The sequence below is a fragment of the Micromesistius poutassou genome (genome assembly GCF_964030765.1).
Source record: "Micromesistius poutassou genome assembly, chromosome: 6".
Taxonomy (NCBI): domain Eukaryota; kingdom Metazoa; phylum Chordata; class Actinopteri; order Gadiformes; family Gadidae; genus Micromesistius; species Micromesistius poutassou.
Genome location: NC_140276.1, coordinates 8,347,024 through 8,371,090, shown reverse-complemented (window position 1 = coordinate 8,371,090; position 24,067 = coordinate 8,347,024). Strand labels below are relative to the sequence as shown.

Below are 24,067 nucleotides of genomic sequence, written 5' to 3'. Positions count from 1 at the left end.
AATCCTTTGGACTTCACCTTAAAACGAGTTTTACTGCACATTTACAAGTTAAAACATTGACTATGTTCCATAATTAAAGTTCATGGAACATAGTGTTTTCCATTATACTTTACTTAACCACCGCTTATGTCAGAGCACTAAAGCAATATTATGGACCAATAAAAACCAACAGGCCAAATCCAAACTATTTCAACAACGCAGTGAGAGAGAGACACAAGGTTCTAGTAAACACATACAGGGAATGCTGACGCACACCCGTGGCCGTCTACACTATCCTACCGTCCTATGGGACACATCCTGCGCAGATGATGCTGCTGTCTCCCCCCTGGTCATCAACACAGCCATCATATGGGCAGCAGGCAGAGACACTGATATCTGTCACGGGATATCTGGCTCACACTGAGCCCAGGAGCAGCTGTGGGGCACGGGTACGCTGGGAGCAGGGAAAGACAGAAGCAGCAGGACTGGCTCCTGACAGCTGCCCCTGTTGTGCTACCATCAGTCCTTTCCAGGTTGCAGCTTTCTTTCTATTACTTTATTAAAAAATAAGTAGAACTAGTTGGCCACAGTGCTGAGCAGGCAGGATAGTCTCGTGGTGTTTGTGAATTATGGAACCAGCCGAAAGGATCTGGGTTAAAGTAACATGTAGAGTGCACCCCTTTGCATAATTTTTTCATTCCTGCAAATTGGGCTTAAGTTCAAAGTCAGAGTCCCAACGAGCTAAAATCTGGGTGAACAGGGGATTTCATTTTACTTTCTTTTGCTTTATATTTGTTTCGACCAATCATGTTGCTTGGATGCAGGGATCTGTAAGTGCGTAATCGCCAAACACAAACCCAGCCAGCGGTAGTCAACTGTAAAAAAGTGTCTTTAGCGTTGCATATCAACCCTGTGTAGACTGGCCTCGGTAGAACTGTCTAATATATTATTAAAATCCCCTTCTGAAAGCTGCAACCACTCTTTGGTACAATGTGGAACTGAACAGGAAACAAGGCGTGGTTCGTGCTGTGCCTTCTCCTCTCGGGAGGTCTGCTATAACATAGTTGTAAGCAGACCTTCCGAGCTTTGTATAAAAGCATCTGCTATATTAATTACTAAATAGTAATAGTGAATAGCACTGGTAGACATGATGGGGAGCCGATGGAAGATAGGCCAAAGATTTAAAAATCCCTGGAGATGTGAATTCCCACGTCACTTAAGTGCAGGTTCACTTTAAATGGTAAGAAGGGAAAAACAGAAGACCTGCTATATACCCAGCAGCCTACGGCGGTTTATAATGTGTCAATTACAGGTTCTTGTTATTGATGGGAAATGGATGGAAATAGACTGCAATGTGCAGTACACACAGTGGATATTCACTACCAGGTTGCAACCTGTACTACTACAAAAATACCCCTCCACAATAACCAATAAATCACAACAAGGTCTGTGTTATTTCCCTAGTCATCTATTCCACAATTCAAAGGGATATATAAACAAAGTTTATATATATATCAAATATAGAAAACCTTATAATCCATTTCCCTTTCCTCACGATTTGATCTAGGTGTTCACTAGACACGATAAGTGTTGTATCCATCAGACAGATGCACCGAGGTACGTCCTCCATCACAGTCGAGGGGGGCGACCCAAGACCAGAAGTAGATAAAACTCACTATGTTGAATCCTTGTGTGACCGAACATAGACCTTCCCACCCTCCACCCCATCTGAGGGATTTGACGAGTCACCCCTAGGAGCGAGCATTAAACATCATAACCGCTAAGCCAAATGGCTGCGGTCAGACAGGTCAGCGATTACCACACTCCCAGGGGTATGGGGGGGGGGGGGGGGTACGGACGGGGGCGGGAGGGGGGGCACAGCAGCGCTTTCATCTCTGCTGCACTTGCAAAAAAATAAATTTGAAAAAGGTGGGTACCTTTGCAAACCCACTGGATAAACCCTGGTGGAAGAGGTCGGTGGAGAGGGTGAGAGAGGGACTGGGCACTGCAGGCCACAGGAGCAGATAGGCGTAGGACATTACTAGGTCTGCATGGAGAGGTGCACCGACCGTGTCTATTTCAGGGCATTGCTTTAAGTGGAGTGAGTCACCAAGCTATTTGAGCACTGAAAGCTATGTATATGTGAATGTGTTTGTGTGTGCACTGTGCAGGTATATGCGTGTGTGTGTGTGTGTGTGTGTGTGTGTGGATATGTGGGCTGGTGGGTAAGTAAGTGCACGTAACGACAACAAACACACACACACACACACACTCTTAACACGCCCGTACAGTATGTGCGCCTCACTTGCCTGCGTAGATGGCTCTGCATGGCTCTGGCGGGTAAGGCCTTTTGGACGCGGTCCACCCTCTCCCCCGTTCTCCCCGTCTCTAGCAGTGAGCTGGCCCAGTGATGGGGACAGACAGCCCCTTCAATCTGCTTGGTAAATACTGTGAAACGTAAGGCCCTCCCGCCGCCACAGCGGAAAATAGCCCAGGCCAGAATAGCCCTGAGTCCACACACAGAGATGGCTTTGTTTTAGAAAGCTAGGGGGGAAGAGAGAGAAGAGGGAAACATGAATGGTTGAATGGAACGGTATCAGAACAAAAGATTTGGGGAGAGGCAATTTAAGGAAGTTGAAGAAACGGTGGAAGCCGTGATGGTGGGAAATTGGATAGGAGAATGACTTTAGAAAAAGGAATGGCTGCGAGAAAAGGAAAAAGGAATGAAAGATGGTGAGGGCTCCCTTCTCCTTGTGAAATGTCAATGGAACGGTGGGGTTTATTGATTAACCTCTTCCCTCTAGCCGCCCCTTCCACACCTGTCCAACTTTCAATAAAGGCCAGCAGGCACAAAGTCTTGCCCGTGAAGTCGAAACAATCCATGATTATTTTGTAGCACTAAATGTCCCCTGAAATGGAAAGCAATTGTGCCGCAGCAAATGTCTCGAGAAAATATCACCGTATCAAAAATCCAACGGATTTATTACTTGATAACACAAACACTACCAAATTCACCCTTTCATCCCTTACTGGGTGTCTTCCAGATCACGCTGTCTCACTCGGTACCCCTCCCTTCTCCTCTTGTCTCTCTGCAGTCTGCTCCCAGTTCTCCAAGGGGGTGTACGCCATCATCGGGCTCTACGACCGCAAGACGGTCAACATGCTCATGTCCTTCTGCGGCGCCCTGCACGTGTGCTTCGTCACGCCGTCCTTCCCCATCGAGACGGCCAACCAGTTCGTCATCCAGCTGAGGCCCGAGCTGCAGGACGCCCTGGTGGGGGTGATCGACCACTACAGCTGGACCAAGTTCGTCTACATGTACAGCTCCGATTCAGGTAGAAGATTCTGCTTCTCTCTCTCTCTCTCTTGCTCGATCTCTCTCGCTTTCTCGCTCTCTCACTCTCTCACTTTCTCGCTCTTGCGCTCTATCTCTTGCTCTCTCTCTCTCTCTCTCTCTCTCTCGCTCTCTCTCTCTCTCTCTCTCTCTCTCTCTCTCTCTATGTATCTCTCTCTATCTCTCTATCTCTCTCTCTCTCTATCTCTCTCTCTCTCTCTCTCTCTCTCTCTCTCTCTCTCTCTCTCTCTCTCTCCCTACACTGACCCTATGCATAACCCAGACCTTAGTCTACCCTAACCCTGCTTCCCTGACAATGTTTGATCTTCACATTCTTGTAATTAAGTTGTCTAACGGACAACGACGTGAGGAGAGAATGCAAATGAGAGAGATAATGAGAAGGAAATAAATAACGAACGAGAGAAAAAAGGAAAGAAATAAAGATGGAGGGATAAAGGAAAGGTGGATGCTGAGTGTTCGTGGTCGGACAAATAATTGCTGAGTGGCAGAGCGTCGGTGTTGGAGTGGGATGTCGCGGTGTACGTTTCTCACTGTGACCCCTCCACTCAGGGGTTTCGCTTTCATTATGGGATGTGCTGCTATGTTTGTGCATCAAACAACGACGCTATAGGGTTGTGATTAATGCAAAAAGAAAAGGAAACGGCAACTGTGGGCCGCGTGCAAGGCTGTTACTGGGTAGTACCAGTCGTTACACAGAGCGCCGTGAGTCACCGTCTTATTGCCATGGCAACAGCAATGGGGTCAAACGTAGCTAATTTGTAGGAATGAGCAATCGTCAAAAGAATTTGTTCTTTTCTGCTGGCGGTTTGGAACAGAGGGAAGGACACAGAGGAGAGTATTGACCCGGCGGTTGCCAATAGATGGAGCAGACAATGGGTCGTGTAACTACGGTTTTTTTGGAAAGAATTGCATTTTTTCCTTTTCAAAGAACGCATATTAGAGCATGCAATTATAACGCCAGCCTCTGTGTAAAAGTATGGCTGCAAGGCACTAAAGGACAATCTGTCAACACCAGGTGTGGTAGTCACCCCCCTCCTGTCCCCCCCCCGCCTCCGTTCTTCTTAAGCCAATCAGATGCTTACTTCCCACAATGCAGTGTCAACTTCACCAGGTGTTGTGTGTATCGGAGCATGTCCATGATCTACTTTCTGTGTGTGTGTGTCTGTGTGTGTCCGAGTGGTCGATTTTCCTCTATAATCCCATTTTAATTTCTACCCTTATCTTTTGATTACAAATATATTAGAAAATGTAATTCTCAAATTTTTGAGAATTATTGCCAATGCCATACGCCTATTTATACAGTATGGAGCATGTGGTTGTTAACGTTCTACCAATAAACATTTCTTTCTTGCTAAGTAAATAATAATATTTACAGTACAAAATGATATAATATTAACGCCTCGTTGAGGCGCTTATATTGAGTTGAATGGGACTGGGCACACACACAACTCTTTCAATTTCAGAGAAAGGGCAACATTACACGCCAAGGTCCATTTTTACGGCTCTAGCCAGAGGATAAATATGTTATCCAATCACATTCGGCTGTCTTTGTCATAGTCACCATGGACAATGTACAAGTCGTAGGACATGGCCGAGGTAACAGCCTCAACACACAGTGTTCTGACTGCACCCGTAGCGGTAAACTACGATCATAGTCTGCACTACAGGCGACGGTTTAATTGCACCTCGTATACGTGAATACAGCTTGTTTTTGATTACATGAAGTTGTGCAGTTGTATCGCAACAGTTTTGTTTTGGACACCAACTTTCTTGTGATAGCCTGTTTGAGTTATTGAACAGGGAAACGACCTCAGAAACAAACGTCTCCTAAACGTCCATGTATTAAAGAATGCACAACCACTTATCATAATCCCCCTCATCCGTGAACAGCCATTCTCTACACTATTTCACACTTAAAAAGAAAACTCCAGTATAATCTAATCCTCCCATAGGATATTTTGGTGAATGGACGGAGCATAAGCTCGTCTTCACAAGGCTATATAGGTTCAGTATTCCATCAGTCTTTTCACCGGTGCGATTATTATAGGAATATGTTGCATATTTGCATCGCGGCAGATCGTTTTAACGTGCATGAAAACGTTATTGTTCGTCAGGCGTGGCGTGACCAAAGCAGTTTGGTTTCCATGCGGGGAGGCCGGGTTGAGAAGGGCGAGATTCGCTTACGTCAGCCAACACATTAATAAAAAAATATTCAGACACATTTGAATTGTAATTTCAGCATCAGATCCGACTCTCGAAATTTTTTCCCACAGCCCTAGGGCCCTAGTTAGACGGTCTGTGGGCGGTTCTACGGCGCTGTTGCTATTATGACGGCAGGATAAATGAGCTTTGCGCCCGGTGCAAATCTAAAATGGGTTGGGCTGAAACCTGTAGGTGTGTTTTGGGCGTAACGTGCAATAAACCAATGAGAGTTCCACCTGCCATCCCCTTTAAGACCCAGCGCATTTGACTTGGCGAGTTGATAGTTTGACAGCGTGTTTGCATTCTCCGCTGAGACAGATGTATGACCACATGAATTTCAAACTTCAAATGGCTCAGTTTATGGCCAAATAATAGGCATAATTCACACATGGAATAGCGTTTTCTTCTCCAACTTCAGAAACACTGATTCGTCATGTAAATTTAAACTTAAAACTTAAATGACAACTTAAAACATATATGACATATATATACATTTTTTAGATCACTAAAATAGCACCAAGTATCATTTGCGTCGGAACACGCCCCTGCTTTTCGCCGACACGCCTCTCCAGGCGCAAGTGTAGTGGTGCCTGGTTGCTGCGGGGGAAAATCAGCTTTGCGCCGGGTGCAAACTAGCAACGACACATGCGTTGGTGTAGAAAGTCAATTGCTCCGGGCGCAAGATAGGGCCCCTAGTGTTTGTGTGTATGTGCAGATTGGTGCATACGCATGTTGTTTGTGTGGCCATTTCTATGCATGGCTTGTCTTAGATAAGCGAGTGTCTTAGATAAGCCATGCACAAAGCCACATTTCTAACAAATAAACAAATATACTATATTAAAACTAAAATGTTCCTCTATGATTAACAACATCAGGGAAAGCAAGGGGATTAAGTATGCTCTAACTGACAAATCCTGTTCCCGCTGTGTGCCCAAACTACCCACAGACTGACACACACTAGCACATACACACCCACAGACTGACACACACTAGCACATCCATACCCACCGCCTCAGTGCTGGTTCATACCTGAAACGCCACAAGAACCCTTGAAGTCCGCTCAATCAGATGGTCGGAAAGTGCAGGGCCACGTTTGTCAACGCGCGTGTGTGTGTGTGTGTGTGTGTGTGTGTGTGTGTTTGTGTGTGTGTGTGTGTGTGTGTGTGTGTTGTGTTTTTTAAGTCACATGACATGTGAGAGGGAGTATGTTGGAATCAGCAGTGCCTGTTGCCTGGATACATATTTTACAAATATCCTTCCTACTCATTTTCTTAAAGCCTTCAAGAAAAATATTGACTTGAATATTTGTGTGTGTTTCCCTGTCTTTTTCATGCCAGTGAATATTTATTTCAGCAATTTCTCATGAATATGAAAAATGTTGCAATAGTTGCAGCGGGAAATGTCATGATATGAGCAAAAACTCAATAATTAATTTTGGAAAGGGGGCTTTCTTGTCACGCAGCGTTCTCTGTCTGTCTGGAGACAGAGTGCGCCTGGTCCCAAGGCAGCAGCAGGCAAAACAAACGCGTTGTCCATTTAAACCTCATCATAAACAATGCTCGCAGATTGATTCCCCAGAGTGTGTCGTCGGTCTACCTGTGGCCTGTAAGCAGGGTGTGTGTGTGTGTAAGGGGGTTGTGGTGACAGCCTCTCTGTGCTATTAGTCACACGACAGGTGCCTTTTTTTTCACCTTGCCGAGGTCTGCGTGAGCACCTCTGACTGGGGACGTGAGTTATAGGAACGCATTACCCTGCTAGCGGTCCTTTTCTTCATTCTCTCTCTCTCTCGTACTTGGTTCGTTGCTCATTAATTTGCATGTTACGCATGTGTGTTTCTATTTTCGACATTGATTGAAAATGTTTGATGACGGAGAACCAGAGGGAGTAAGTTGTAGGAAAAAAATGTGAAGGGGGTTGAAACGCTTTGACGAGTCGTGACCAGCACACCATCTGTACATTATCGGGATCTTTCACCATTGAATTGAAATGTTGGATAAAATGAGACATGGAGAGAAAATCGAAACAGAAAAGGAAGGAAAGAAAGACGTTACAAGAAATAATGGCTTGAATGAAAGGCTTGGCCGTGCTGGTGTACAGAGCTGTCCGTGGTGCTGGAGCCGCTACGTCCAACTGGACTTGGAGACAGCAGCTCGCCGCGTCCGCAGGATTCTCTGGCGTGACGCACGGTACTGATGTAGAGCCCAGGCCGTCCTCGGGCCTTTCATCAATTTCACCGCTCACAATAAATCTGCAGAGGGTCTAGAATGATTCACCCGTGAGCAAAACGGATTGTATAAAAACAGCAGAACTCAAGAAGCTATAATTCGTTTTTTACCTGTCCGTTTTTGTATTCCGCCTTAGCATCCGCCTAGTTTTACATTTTTATTGCTTTGACAATAAATGCTAATGCTTTTTTTTTTTTACTTTAATCAGAATATCTGACATTTCACAATTTCACAATGTTTGAAGTTCAGAAAACATTATGATAATATGTTGAAATCGTTCTGCCGCGCTAAAGCTACAGCAGAACACACACACATCCTCCCAATCACCCTTTGGTTGTGCGCAGGTAGAACAACAGAAGGTTTTCCGTTGCACACACGCGCTGACTCTAACCGGGGGTGCTATGAAATACAAATGAAGGACCGCTGTGTGATTAATCCTCTCAACTTTTTTTCAATAATTACTGTGGTTGTTCAACTCAGCTGGGTAATGTCTGCCAATCAGCTCCGCTTGTTTCCACCCTGGTTTCTAATTGGTTCACCGTAGGGCAGCTATAAGGTAGGACAGCCAGTCGGATCCTAAATCTGTTGGCGCAATCAATGTGAACTCTAATCACCTTTTATTTCCTGTCGTCCCCGAGTGATTTCCCACTCAGCGGTGCCTCAGCCCCCCGTCCCCCCCCTCCCCCCTCTCCCCCTCCCCCCGTCCCCCCCGTCCCCCCCCCCTCCCCCCCTCCCCATGTCCCCCCATCCCCCCCTCCATCCCTCTCCCCCCATCCCCCCCTCCACCCCTCTCCCCCTCCCCCCCTCCCCCTGTGAGGACAGTAGAGTCACAGCGTATTGGAGTGGTGTGCACCACCACTCCAATACCAACGCTAATTGACACTGGGAGGCCACTTCACCTGGGTGAGATTGGGCCATCTGCTAGCATATACAGGGCCCATCGTTTGTGAGTGTGGAAGAAGGAACTGATTTTGTGGCCGGTTTTCTAGCGTTAACAACATCGGTACGCACCGAGCTGGATAATGGACTCTTATTTATCTACTCGGCCGCAGCACTGATTCAGAGTGGTTTACTTATCCAACACAGGTTAGGGTCTTGTTAACCTTTCTTCTACCTTGTCGTATGTCTTGGAGCAAGCCGGTGTTAACATACTGAGTTGTGAGCTGCACTGCGGTGTTAATGGTGCGTGCACAACCCTGACATCAAATATACCCTCCTGAGTATTCAGTTCAGTTGATACGAGTCATTAAACTAGTGGTCCATGATTCAGGCCTCGCTGGTCGGTGTTCCACATCTAGATGTTCTCTCACGCCCGTTCCTCCAGTTTGAATCCAGACTTGGTACACTTATGCACTTTGTGTTGTTTTTAGCTCCCATGCAGAACTTGATGTCGAACTGCACGTTGTATCTTGAGATGAAAAAAAACAAAAAAACATTAACTGATTCATCTCTCTGATTATGATTGCTTCTCTGCACTTCAGTTGTGTGCTTTTGATTGTTCCGCAGCCTCACTTGAAAGTCACTGTGGATGAAAGAGTCTGCTGCCGAATCTCTAAATATAAATGTAAATGCCACTTCCATCCGCCCTGCCAGTTTACCCATTTGGGTTATTGTGATGTATTCATTCTACGACAGGACTCTCCGTGCTTCAGAAAGTTCTCGACACGGCCGCGGAGAGGAACTGGCTGGTGACGTCGGTCAACGTGGAGACCATGACAGAGGCGTCCTTCCTCAAGGTGTTCCAGGACCTGGACAAGAGGAAGGAGGGCCAGATCATCATCGACTGTGAGACAGAGCGGCTCACGGGCATCCTGAAGAAGGTACGCGGTGGCCTCTGGGCTGGTTCTCTCGCTTTGCATCAGTCTGGCAGAGAGCAGAGAGTGTGCGTGGAACGTGCTGAGACTTTCGCTCTGGTCTCTGTATGGCTGAATATTTTGTTCAAATAACAGTTTGTTTATTTTCCTTAGCTGTTTCATCAATGACAAAGCCCCATATGCCGAGTCGCAAGCGACAACTAAACTGAATTACATTAGATAATTATGACCATGAATCTGAAATGCCTGGCCCAGATTGCTGCATCGATACATCACGAGACATAAAAGCTGTCAGCGTGTTCGGTAGTCACAAACCAGCCCATTTGTATTTAATGTCTGCCCCTAATCACAGTATTAGTGTCTATATAATACAACTATTAATCCAGTGTCAACCGATCTGACGCCACATAGTGTGCAGACACAGTGTAGCGATAGAACAGCGTATGTTAAACTGCAGATGGACGTGGCAGATTGGATCAGAGGAACAAAGAACAGACGGAACACAAGCGGTTTCAGAGCCAAAATGGCGGCGTAATCTGGTGGTTCAGCGCGGCGGTCGTTTCCCCCGGACCGCGCGGACAGTGAAGACAGATAACTGGGCACTGGCGTTCTGGAACCACGGCAACAAGACCAACCCTCGCAAATCACTGTGCAGCTGGAGGGCAGGGGGGGGGCATAGCCATTAGCACGCACAGCAGACACATGCACAATTATACTCTTGCATCCACAAACCTGCACACACGCACGCACACATGCACATGCACACGCACACGCACGCACGCGCACGCACACACACACAAACAGGGTAAGCTTTTTATTAATGTGTTTATTTTTTTCTTCTGAAATATTTTAATTGATTTGTGGTATAGTATACATATATCCAACAAGTATTCTTTTGGAATTGTACACACACACACACACACACACACACACAAACCTCCTGACACACTGTGTACTCATACTGTATGATACACATACACACACACCGAAGCAAACATGTCTGAACACAGTTCACACATTAAACAAAGACACACACGCATGGGCCTACTAAACACATGCCAACACAATCGTACTCAAACATACACAGAAGCAAACATGATAACACACACTCACGCACGCACACACTCATGCACACACACACACACTCACGCACACACACCCACACAAACAAACAAAAACCTAATCACACAGACAGACAGACAGACAGACAGACAGACACACACATTCACACACTCAGGGTCTTCCCATCCTAAGGTGAAGGCAGTAGCCGGTGTGTGTGAATGTTATTGATGGCTCTGTGTTGAGGTTGTTGCTTCAGCCCCCCTTCAACGCTACAGGAGCTGGGCCTCACAAGTCCTGCCGTAGGACAGCCTTAATCCATCACCAGCATCTGCTGCCTGCTGCCAGAGTGGCTCACACATACACACACACACAAGCACACACACGTGCACACACACACACACACACACATGTGCACACACACACACACACACATGCACGTGCATACACGTGTATCAATATATGTGCCAACATCCCTTTTTTACGCTTACGCTTACGCTTTACGCTTACTAACACACTCTCAATTACAAACACACACGCGTGTGCACACACACACACACACACACACACACACACACACACACACACACATTCTTGTATTCACTCACTGATACATTTATACTTACAGTTACACACACACACACACACACACACACACACACACACACACACACACACACACACACACACACATTGAGACACCCTTTTCCCCATACCCACTCACTGATACATTAACACTTACCTACTTGGGCTAGTGCACGGCAGAGCCAGAGTGGTGTGCACTCTGCTGCCCCCCCCCCCCTCCCTAGAGCAGATGTCTGGCTGATACTCAGGGATGTGCTCCCGAGGCGACCAGGGGGTGGATCCTAACATCCCACCCCCAGCAGCCGTAGCCTGGAGCGGTGCTGCAGTGGACTGAATGCAGATGTACTTCCCTCCAGGCTACCGTGTCTCCGGTTCAGCGTTCCCTTCTCCTTAGATAAATCTTCAAGTGGGGTAAAAGCCCCTACATGTTCTGAATGGAACATGTAGGGGGGGGGGGGGGGGGGGTTGAATCTCAAACACTAAATAAGGAATTAAAATGATTCCGCCGCAACGAAAACATTTCCGTCCGTCAAGACGTTGTGTTAGCGCTGAGCGACGGGCGGCGCCGGGGGTCGTTGGGGAGGCGTCTTGATTTATTGGTGTCAGTGTCTGTCTGTGGCTGTGGCTGCGCGCCAGGTTTCCCTGGCCCCGGGCTGGGCCCGCCGGGGGGGGACTGCCTTTCACTCAGGTCACCATTAATAACAAATGCCACCGTCTGCCGGGGCCTACAGCGCCATTAACCAAACGCACGCCGCTCTCCGTAGGCACACACACGCACGCACGCACGCACGCACGCACGCACGCACTCGCTGGCATGTACACTTGCATGTACAGTCACATACACACTAGCGTGCATTCACATAGGATAAGTAACGTGTGTGTTTGTACACACACGCACGCAGAAACATGTGCATGAACACAACATCATGCACACCCTTGCACACTCTTTACATTGAGTTCACTACGTGTGGCTATAGAGGTATCTTATCCACACCTACTCAGCCCGGGAGAGTATTGTACCAGGATAGACAGAGACGCACAAGAGGGACAGTGGGGTCAGTCCTAGTGTGCATAAGGATGGTTCTTATCTTCCTGGCCACATCTGTTATTGTCTAATTCATGCGTTGGACGTACTTATTACACTCTTCTCAATGCTGAGGAACGCTCCGTTCACTTGCATGGGCCTTCCCGACTTCCGGTGGTGAATAATTTTTTGATAATCGACCGTTGCTCAGCATATAATCACCACTGTCAAGGAAAGTGGATTTTTTTGCCTCTGATTCACATCTCTCGTATCACTCTGCATGTAGTCCGGTAACTTATCAACGCCAGCGGATTCGGTTGCTAAGCGACGTCAACGTCTTTGCCGGACTATTTCTCTGCTGATCAACACTACCAATGGTGATTGTAAAAAGACACACCGTGTGAAGTTATTATTCCGTTTTGGCAAGTAGCCGTGTAATAAGCGGGATAATGTCTAGAACGAAGAAGGACACCTCCACTTCGCGTCGGTGCCCAGTTCACCCTGTCGGGGCTTATTTTAGATAATGACCGGCGGCGTTCTGTACATTATCCCTTACATATGATATAGAGAACGTCATTCTCCTAGCTGACCGTGGAGTATTATATCAAATTTTGGAAGGAGGGTTAGATGTCTATCAAAGAGCTCCATAATGTCGTAGTGAACCAGGCTAACGACAGAATAACGGCAGCAGGGTAGCAGATCTCTGTTCACTCTGGGAAGAGGCTCCTTGAAGCTCCCTGGCACGCTGTCGGGCCAAGCTAGTTTAGATCCATTTAATGGCAAGGTCAAGAGAACTGGGTCCGAATCAGTGACGGACTGGGAGCAAAATACGGCCCGGGCATTTGCGCATTATAACCGGCCGCGGGTGTAATTGTTGACGGGGGGGGGGGGGGGGGGGGTTGGTCGCGATCGCGAGGTTGGTTGCGGTGCGGACACAATTGTTTAAAGGGGGGGGGGGGGGGGGGGAGATAGATAATGCGGGCCGCCATCGCGACGGTGGGGCTGCGCGATCCCAACAAGCATGCCGCTCCGTGATTGGCCGGCCCAAACGGCCCACCAGAGGCCAAACGGCCCACGAGAAGCCGCGGCCCTTCTGGCATCTGCCCAAATGCCAGACCATCCAGTCCGTCACTGGTCCGAATGATGGGTAATCATTCTCTCTCTCTCTCTCTCCCTCTCTCTCGCCCTCTCTCTGTCTCTCTCACCCTCTCTCTCTCCCTCTCTCTCCCTCTCTCTCTCCCTCCCTCTGACTCCCTCTCTCTCCCTCCCTCTCGCTCCCTCTCTCTCCCTCTCTCTCACCCTCTCTCCGTCTCTCTCCCTCTCTCTCCCTCTCTCTCTCTCCCTCTCTCTCCCTCTCCTTGTCTTGCTATCTTACTCTTTGTCTTGCTTTATTTTTTATTCCTCTGCTCTCTCTTGCTCTCTCTCGCTCTCTCTGCTGTTTTTTTTTAACGACGTGTCTGGAATTTGTTTGTTTGTTGTTTCTTCAGATCGTCGAACAAGGAAAGAATGCAAAAAGCTACCACTACATCTTGGCCAACATGGTAAGTCTGTTTGTCTATATTATCTATATGTCCTAGTCCTGTATCTACAGACCTTTGACCTGTAGACACTGGACCACACCAAAGTATGATCGTATCGTATCCTGATCAAGTTTAAAGACATAAAGCTGGTACTCAATTTCCCCCCAAAATAGAACTATTGTCATCCTCTCAGTGTAGTGCTTCTTTAGCACTCAAGCCTCAGCCAGTTTGAGGTTTTTACTGCTGGTTAGCGTCTTGCTTCAAGAAGATAATCAGAATACATCTGAATAAAACACAACCGACAAGACGAGACAAGAAAATACGTGGATCAAATTGAAATGTAATTCATCAAAATGGATACAAATTAGGTTTAAAATAACAGCATAGTAAAAGAGCAGGGAGTTCAATGGAATTAATTCAAATTGATAATAGCTCAGACCAGTAAATAGAAACCCAGAATATAAAGGAGACATGGAATGAGGCCCAGCTTAAATTGGAATGCTGGACATGAGGTCTAATTGTTCCTGACGCTCCCAGTTTGCGGCGCCGTGAAGCGTAGCCTGGGGAGGTAGACAGCGAGGGGTCAGGCGGACAATGTGCACAGGCTAATGTGCATTAGCTCTCTTTGTCGGCTGCAGTCTTCTTCCAAAGCACGGGGTTGCTAGACCCATACAGCTCAATCTAGGGCCCCGCTAAACACAGTGAAATGAGGGAAATTATTTAGATCAACCGAAGCTTTGGTGAAAACCAGCGATAATATGCAGCTGCTTGGCCCGCACTGGGGATTTTTAGATTGGCTCAATATTGTTATTTTTTTGTCTGGCCAGTCTCCCAGATATAATTAAAAAATTAGAATTCTTGGACCGCAGCAAAGACATCAATGCTAAGTGGCATAATAATGTATGATGAGCTCATACAAATATGTGTGCTTGTGTGTGTGAATATCGAGTTGTTCGCGAAGCCAGAGGGCATTGTTTAGATCCACAAATACAGACGCAATACGTTTATCCCTCGTAGCCTTCATTCATCATCCTCCTCTTCTTACAACCCATGTCTGAGCATTAGCAGGAGAAACACCGGTCTGGTTTCTATAGTAACCAACCCAATGCACTGCATGAAACGACGACGCGTGGAGCTGCAGAAGGCGAGGGAGCAAAAAGGAGAAGACACAAGAGACAGATCAGTTGAACTGAGAAATACGGATACCTGGCAACCCAGATCCATCACGAGAGGCGGGAGACGGAGCCGGAGATTGGATCCCTCTCTTCTCCCTGCGTCTCCACCGGGCCACCCATCAGCGCCGACCTGTCACGACAAGGCCCCGGTCCCAGAGAGTGGCAGGCGCATTCATCTGAAGCTCTTGGGCGGGTGGGTCCGGGGGGGGGCGTTTCCCTTCCTACAGCCACTGCTCTCGTCTCTCTTTATTCGCATCGTAGCAGAGTAACGTTTCCAAATGTTACATTTTCTGCCATTTGTCCCAATATTATGCATTGATTCATGGATGAGAACAAATGTGTTGTAAGTCGCCTTGGATACAAGCCTCTCCTAAATGACTGGAGGTAATTGTACTGTATTGAGGTGTGTCTCCATTCAGCTGGCTCAGATGCAGAACGCAGACAACAGTGACTGCAGTAGGGTAAATGGGTGTGAGGCAGTGAGAGGTCTTTGGGTAGGTGGAAGGTGATGTTTATCACCCAGGGTATCGTATAATCCAGACGGACAGACTTGTTGGATCCGTATGTAAAAGCAGCGGTCTTTGGACGCAGTTGTTTTTTAACAGATGCGCGGTTGAACAGCCCAACAATGTAGAAAAATGCATCCCACAACAACAAACAAATGCACCCCTTTTAGATTATCGACCCCTCTCTCTCTCTCTCTCTCTCTCTCTCTCTCTCTCTCTCTCTCTCTCTCTCTTTCTCTCTCTCTCTTGCTCTTTCTCTCTCTCGCTCTGTCTCTTTCGCTCTCATTCTCTTGCTCTCTCACTCAGAATCTCTCTCTCTCTCTCTCTCTCTGTCTCTCTCTCTCTGTCTCTCTCTGTCTCTCTCTCTCTCTCTCTCTCTCTCTCTCTCTCTCTCTCATTCTTTCACTCTTCATGGCAGAGAGCCATGCTCTTCTCTCTTTAACTCCCACTCTCTGTATCCTCTGCTTGAGATCCTGGCAGACAACCTGCTTGGAGACTGGATGGGGCTCTTGTCTCCCCCCTGCTCCGTCTCTCTATCACCCTTTCTTCCCTGTGCCTCTCTCTCCCTCTCTTGCTCTTTAATCGTCCCCTCTATTCTGCTATTTCCCGCTCTCTCTCACTTGCTCACCCTCTCTCCTGGTCTTTCTGGTCCTCTCGCCCTCTTTCTGTCTTGCTCGCTCGCTCTTTCAAACTCTTCTCTCTCTCTCCCCCGCAATCTCCACTCCATCTTTATGTCGCGAGCATGCTTTGGCCCTACCAATCGATCGCTTCCTTTCTTCCCCCTATTTCTTTTCATCCTTTCCATTCTGATTGGAGGCGCTCCTACAACGCGTTGATCCGCCCATTGTGCCCGAGGAGCGCATGCTGTTGACCGCGGCGTCTGTGCGATTAGCTCCAAACCTTTCTGGTCTCATGCGGGCTCTGCCTTTTCCACCGCTCGTCTCCCTAATGGGGGGACGGGGTCACGCTCCCGCATGTCTAATAATGTCTACATGAAAGACAGATATTCTGTTTCCGTAGAAGCAATTAACCCACGTGCCCTCGCTGCGATGGCTGAGACCAGGAGCCGCAGCCCTGCGCGCCCTGTGGAGTTGCCCTTTCGGTGCAAACCGCTTCATTTGTGAGCCTTAGTGAAAAGCCTCTTCGCTGGTTTCTTGATCTCTTGTACATTCTGTGTTCCTAATCACCCCGTAGCACATATACACTACAGGAGTAAACTAGCGCTGGGGGGCGCTCCCAGAGCCACTCCGGCTACGCGTCTGTTTCTCCGCCCGCCTGACCCACGCTTGTTCTAGCTGTCCATCCGTCTCGCTGATCTCAGTCTGTCGCTGCCTGTCTGTCTGCCCGTCTGTCTGCGTGTCTGTCATCGCAGGGCTTCCTGGACATCGACCTGACGGACTTGAGGAAGGGCGGGGCCAACATCACGGGCTTCCAGCTGGTGAACAACTCCGATCCCGGGGTCAGCCAGGTGGTGCAGCAGTGGATGGAGTTCGACAACAAAGATGTCAAAATGCCCAAGAGGAGCCTCAAGGTATCTCTCCTCTGATGGGGCTTCCCCTTTACGCTCTAAAAACCCTTTGATGCCAGCCCTGCACCGCTGACCAGTTGACTTCCCACGGAGAACAGTGGGAGGAATGACATTTAAACAAATCGTGTTTTCTACAGAAACCATAGCTTTCCATTACACATGTGGTTCCTGTAAAATGTACATGAACAGTACATGAACCAGGAGAATCAGTGTATATTTAACAATTATTCGCCGAAGGTGGGGAACAGCCCACTATTCACGGAGCCTGAGGTGAATAATTGTTTTAGTATACACTACATGCTCACATGTAGTGTAGCATGACGAGCGTCACGTGCGCTCCGAAAACAATATCCTGAGATTGAGATCTTAAACTCGGGATATTGCGCATTATCCCGAGTTTGAGATCTCAATCTCGGGATATTGCCCAATATCCCGAGATAGCGAACAAATCAAATCAATTTGCGTCATCTTAGGAGGTACATGTGTAGTATATACTAAATATATATATATATATATATTTATATACCTCCATGGAAACCACACGTCTATGTACAAACCACCTCTCACTCCCTTCCTCCCTTTATCCACAGCCACTTTGCCTTCACTCAGTAATATCATGCGGCCTGTATCCTTATCATGAGTTTAACGTCAAGCGGTTTGCATCGTGTCGTTCCCCCTCTGCAGTACACTGGAGCGCTGACGTACGACGGTGTTAAAGTGATGTCCACGGCCTTCCAGAACCTGAGGAGACAGAGGATCGATATCTCTCGCCGAGGCAACGCCGGCGAATGCCTGGCGAACCCACCGGCCCCCTGGGGACAAGGCATCGACATCCAGAGAGCCCTGCAGCAGGTCCACACACACACACACACACACACACAAGCACACACACGTGCATGGACGCAAGCACACACATACACACACACACACATACGCACACGCATGACGCACAATGACATGCAGGCACACACACACCCAGGCACGCACGCAGGCGCACATACACACACACGACCGCGCAGATACAGATACACATCTACTAGGGGTGTGACGATACACAAAAGTCACAGTTCGGTATGTTCTTCGGTACAGCAGGTTTTTTTTGGGGGGGTTTTTATTAAACTTTTTTTTTCGGATTTGATTTTAATTTGATTTGATTTATTAAATTGTATTGAATAAATGCCTTACACACATGGAAAGACATCAAATACAATTAAAAACACAATAAATTCCAGGACTTATTTCCATTGTGGTCCTCAACACAATCAGGACAAGACAAGACACTCACAGAGTGTGTGATAATCAATAAAAACATTTTTCTTCAAATAAATTTAAAATTAATAGGGTTAGGGTTAAATTAAAATTATTTAAAAAAAAAAAGTAAATTAGATACGCACCGAAATGAAACGTGCATCGAACCGCTAGAACCGATGTCAGTACGAATACGCGTATCATTACACTCCTAACATCTACACACAAGAATAAGCACAGACGAACAGGGTTTACAAAGACATACAATAACATATCTATCTGAATATGCAGCCAATCAGACACAGACATGCCAATATATACAACCCCAAGCCCCAACACACAAACACACACACATAAACACACACTCCCATTCACACAAGGAACACACACCCCCTATACCCACGTGTACACATGCACATACACAGACACAGAAATATTGCGCATGAATACTTACGAGCGTACTCGCGTCATTGAGTGGCGCCCAGGCTAACAGCTCCTGAGTCTGGGCTGCCTGAACAAATGAGGTCTCATTCTGTCGTGTAAAGTTCACATTAAGTTGCAGCAGAGCTCACCAGTATCAAAACTGACATCGTTCCCAGTAAACAAAACCCGCAGGCCACGAGCCTCGGCGGTGAGCGTCATGAAATATGACATCAACAATTGAGTTTGGTAATGCAATATTCGGAGTGGCTAGGCCGCGTGATGTCACACACGGGCACACGCGCATGCTTTCATACTCACGCACGCACATTCGGAAAATGACCTAACTTTTCTGAAGTTGCAAATGTGTGCGTGTGTGTGTGTGTGTGTGTGTGTGTGTGTGTGTGTGTTGGTTTGCATGCATACCCATCATACATTTGTGCGCAACATTTGAATAATGAGCTGCATGCATCGTGTGTGTGTTTGCGTGTGTGTGTGTACGTGCGTGTGTGCGTACGTGTGCGCGTGTGTGTGTGTGTGTGTGCGTGTGCATGTGTGTGTGCGTGCGTGCATGCGTGTGTGCGTGCGCGTGTGCGTGCGTGTGTGTGTGTGTGTGTGCGTGCGTGTGTGCATGCGTGTGTACATGCTGCCCCTGGGCTCTGCAGCATGGCTGTTTGGAGGCCTGGTCAGAGTTAATCTTGCCATCTGCCTGGGGACGGACTGGAGATTGAAGCCTCAGTCGCTCAATTAACTTCAGTGCACAGCCAAGACAAACATACTGCACCACACACGCCGTCTGGCTCGCACTGCCGCGCTCACATGTGTACCGCAAGCTTTTACCCATCGCAAACAAATCCTACACAAACTTTCACTGCAACCACGACATTTCATGCCAACATTCTGCACACTGCTCACCTGCATTTGAATAAATGCAGCATATTTGCAATATTCTGCTCAATTGAAAAGAACATCACAACATTTATCGTGTGTCCAGGTTCGTATCGATGGGCTGACCGGTCACATCCAGTTCAATGAGAAAGGCCGGCGTACCAACTACACTGTCAGTGTGATGGAACTAGCTCTCTCTGGACCCAAGAAGGTTAGCTGACCGCCTGAATATCGACTGGAGAATACTGAGAATGTGTCTCTGCTGCGTATACCAAACATTATGTTGGTGCTAACATAGCATGGCAGCGTATAGCATTGTGGCTCGATGTTATTTGTAGTGTTTTACCTGTAGTTCTGTTTCTTCAAATGTATCTCTGTGATTCACATTATTATGTTATTTATTTAATGTGTTTCATTTTGTTCTGGTGCTTTCCTTGCAGTATTTGTATTGTTCTTCTGCACAAAAAGGGTGAAAAGTATGATTCGGTTTCTTGTCTTGTTTCTTGACAAGGACTATCCAACAAGCCTTCCTCTGATTGTCCCCGCAGGGCCGACCTTGCTAAATCAAGCAATCTCATGGGTTGTTTTTTACCTCATGGCTTTTCTATTCTTTTGTTATAGGTGGGCTACTGGAACGAGAACGAGAAATACGTGAACACGGCACACTTTGTACGAGGCAGCAACGATACCTACAGCCTCCAGAACAGAACGTACATCGTCACCACCATCCTGGTGAGGAAGACACCACACAGGTTTTCATAAACGCCACATTGAAAGGTTGAATACGATACAGGGTCGTAGTTTGGTTATAAAATTGAAGGACTACGGACAGATATGTCACCTATTCATATTTCTTTCATGAGAGAGTTCCTGTAGTACAGAGCAAGCACACAGCTGCCTGAACATCAGTACTAATATTGTCATTTAGACTAGCTCTCTCCTGCTCTCCTCTGTACCTATAGAGTGCCTGCTCTGAATTAGAGTTAGATGTGTGGGATTATGGTGTTTGGCAATTCGTTTTCATGCTTTATGCAGTACATACAGTCTATACGGTCAAAGTGCGCACATTGCATAACGCCATTATGTGTTGCTCTGTGTTCATTCGAGAAAGCACATCGGCAGAGTGGTTCTTAGGGTGGTTCCTCTGAGCTTTGAACCACGGTTTGAACCAGGGCTGGATGGAATAACTGTCTGGACACGAGACAGCAGCCTCGTCATCCCACAGGCCTTCCACCCCCGGCCGTCCTTCAGCCGTCCTCCGAGCTCCTGCCCTCTTTATCTTTATCAGACACGTCGATGTGGGCCACGTCTCTGGGAGCCGTCCAGAAGTCTGTCCGTCCGTCCGTCCAGAAGTCTGTCCGTCCGTCCGTCCAGAAGTCTGTCCGTCCGTCCGTCCCGAAGTCTGTCCGTCCATTGTTCTCTTTGGGGGGGGAGGATAACCCCCAAACCACAGCGGAGTCAAACAGCCCAGTGGGGAGTGGGGGAGGGGAGGCTGGAGAGGGCTGTGAGAGGGCTGGAGAGAGCTGGGTGGGGTGAGTGAGTAAAGCGGGATTTATGGTCGCCGTGATGTGGCGCCTGTGAAGTGCGCGGGCAGTCCACGCACGGCCGTGGTATTTATAGCCACGCTTCCGCCGCAACAACGCCGCCGCCGCGCGCTGACGGGCGCCTCGTGCACTCTGCTCTCGGAGCGTCAACCTTTCTAAATGTTTTGTCATTTTCTGGTAAACAAGCCTCAGGGCAGCGCTGATGAGTTTCGCAGCGAACGCGCCAGAGTCGCTCTCTGAATCATCGTCCGTACGGAGGCCGAGCGCCGGGTGCTGCTGGGGCTCAGGCGGGTTCCTCTGGAGCCTAGGGAGCAGGGAGGGGAGCGTCGTGTTGCTGCTCTGCTCTAGGGGATACATCTGAACTGAGCCTCTCACAGACTCAGGATGATTCCCCCCCCGCCCCCCGCCCCCCGCCCCCCTGCCTCGCCCACACTCGAGATTCGGCTTTAAAGCCTTGAGAGCAGAGAGCGGTGTAACATGTTTTATTAATAAACCTAACCCCAAGATTCACTTGTTTTATGCTATCACTTTCAGTTGCATTTCACGTGGGGGGTAGGGCAATATCCTGTGTGTGGGGGTCGGCACAAACAGTGTTGCGGTGTAGCAGTCCATTACTGTGGAAGGTAATGGGCTGAGGGATTTTGTACCCGGTGTGTCACTGCAATCCCTGCTGCGCCGGGCGTGTGGACCCGGACAAGCTTGGGTTGGCAGCTTTTCACTCCAGCAGCCAGGCTAGCTGTGTCTAATCTAGCAGCCAGGCTTGCTGCTTGCACACAACGGATTTTAGGCAGAAGCAGAGCCATGGGGCAACATTTTTAAGGCTTGTTTTTTTTGTGTTTCTGAGCAAGGAATTGGTTATTAGATGGAGGTTGTGCCCTCAACTACTACATGTGCATCTGTATTGCGTTGTTATAATGGGCTTTCCGACAGAAAGGCTAATGCGATACCAGAGTGAATCTAATTCCTGAAATTGTTCTACAAAGCTGTTGCTGGAATTGGTTTCAGTTGACGGCAGGCTAGATTCAGGGAATTCATATGTCTTGTGTTATGGTTGACACACAATACATTATGTTTCAGCTATTGTGTTCAATCCATTTTGGATTGTGTTAATTAAATGTAATGTATCTCTCTGTCTCTGTCTCCGTCTCTGTCTCTGTCTCCGTCTCTGTCTCTATCTCCATCTCTGTCTCTCTGTCTCTCTCTGTCTCTAACACAACTACATACAGTATATGTATACTGTATGTATGCATAAGTGCATGCTAAATTGTGTAATAAATACCATGACAAGGTTTAGTCCTTTCAATTCTGCAATGTGTGCGTGTGTGACTGTGTGTGTGCGTGTGTGTGTGTGTGTGTGTGTGTGTGTCCTGTCGCCATTCATTTATTCCTTTGTTTGTGTTGGTCTGTCTGTCAGTAGAGAAAAACCCAGAGTGCAGCGGTCCTCTGTGCTTGACCCTTCCCCTCCCGCTGCCCTCCCCTGTCTCCCAGGGGTGCAGCCAGGCTCTGGACACCTGCCAGACGCCTGGCGGTCAAGGTCTGGTTGTGGTTCTTCTGCGTGTGTTACGGTTATTACCCTCACCTCAGATGTAACTGAGAGAGAGAGAGAGAGAGAGAGAGAGAGAGAGCGGCCTGATGAAACATTGAGGATAAAAAAAAACACACAAAATACAGGAACAAGAAAGTCGTGGGTTTTATAGCAAGAGATTCTTTTTTGAATCCGACGACTTGTTGGATTGTCCATTTATCCGCTTATATAACTCCTCTCCAAAAAGAAAGCTTGTCTCAGTTTTTGTTGTTGTTATAACAGATACTAACAATATCCCATAGGATACGTCGGTATATTAAACAAAGCGGAACTGTAAGGCACAGAAAGATATGTACAGAGAGATCAGAAACAGAGAGAGAGACAGCCAGCAGAGAGAGACCAAGGGACAGATGAGAGAGAGAGAGAGAGAGAGAGAGAGAGAGACAGATGGAGAGAGTCACTCAAGAGCTGGAATGATGAGAGAGAGAGGGACAGAGAGAGAGAGAGAGAGAGAGAGAGCCCCGGGTGTAACGTGAGGTATAATCTTCTTACCCACCCAGTTTGGTCAATGTAAGAGACATTTTCTATAGAATGTTGCATAATGAGACGAGTGGATTGGCTCTACACTGTTTCACAGTTTAAAATGGCTTATACATCACACACACGCACGCACGCACGCACACACACACACACACACACACACACACACACACACACACACACACACACACACACACTGACACTTCAGAGTTGGAGGTGCCCTGACACGTCCCTTTCCTGTTTGCTTCGCTCTGTGTGACCCTGAATTGAACACACACCTCGATGACACAATGCCACAGTAATGATAATGTTTAAGCCTACAATAAATTATACCTTATAGTTGCCAGGAACAAAGTACAAATGATACCTTGTTATTTCACGTAATTATCTTTCACAGCGATGCTTTCACAGCAATAATTATATTTCAAACAGACTTTTTTCATCTCTCTATTCTTGGACAAAAACCACAGCTGCACACAAGATAATAAGAATATCTACTGCAACAAAAGGATTGATATAAATCTGGTTGTCACACATCCATCATAGCTTCTCGGCTACTAAAGATGACAGCCTGTGCTCAATCTTTATTGATTAGCTATAAGTCTGTCTCAGAGATAATCAGCACATCAGTGTATCAACGCATTACATCATAGCGTTGTTAATTCTATCATGTGTCATGATGTTTTTTTCAATTGATGCACAGCAGTGTAGTTTGCAAGGCGTACTACATTACACATGATGTTGGAATGTATTTTATAATGTCATGGACATTTTATCTTTCCTGCACCATGAAAGCATTTGTATATGATTTTGAAAAAACAATTAAATTCTAAAACATTTTATATTTGGTTTTGTACATTTTTTTTGTTCCTTGTATTTTATATTGAATTTGACTTTGTGGAAAGTGTATAGAGGAGAAGGGATATAAAA

General features: G+C 47.3%; 1 protein-coding gene across 1 annotated transcript in view; it reads left to right on the top strand.

Moving 5' to 3' along the window:
* gria1a (glutamate receptor, ionotropic, AMPA 1a) overlaps positions 1-24,067 on the top strand; it is a gene marked incomplete at both ends in the record, with an annotated part of 70,544 nt that overhangs the window by 12,260 nt on the left and 34,217 nt on the right. The window contains 7 exons of the mRNA XM_084469143.1: positions 3,075-3,314; positions 9,397-9,581; positions 13,731-13,784; positions 16,817-16,975; positions 17,657-17,824; positions 19,635-19,739; positions 20,150-20,260. Coding sequence (XP_084325269.1) covers positions 3,075-3,314; positions 9,397-9,581; positions 13,731-13,784; positions 16,817-16,975; positions 17,657-17,824; positions 19,635-19,739; positions 20,150-20,260 — 1,022 coding nt within the window. The remainder of the gene's footprint in view (positions 1-3,074; positions 3,315-9,396; positions 9,582-13,730; positions 13,785-16,816; positions 16,976-17,656; positions 17,825-19,634; positions 19,740-20,149; positions 20,261-24,067) is intronic.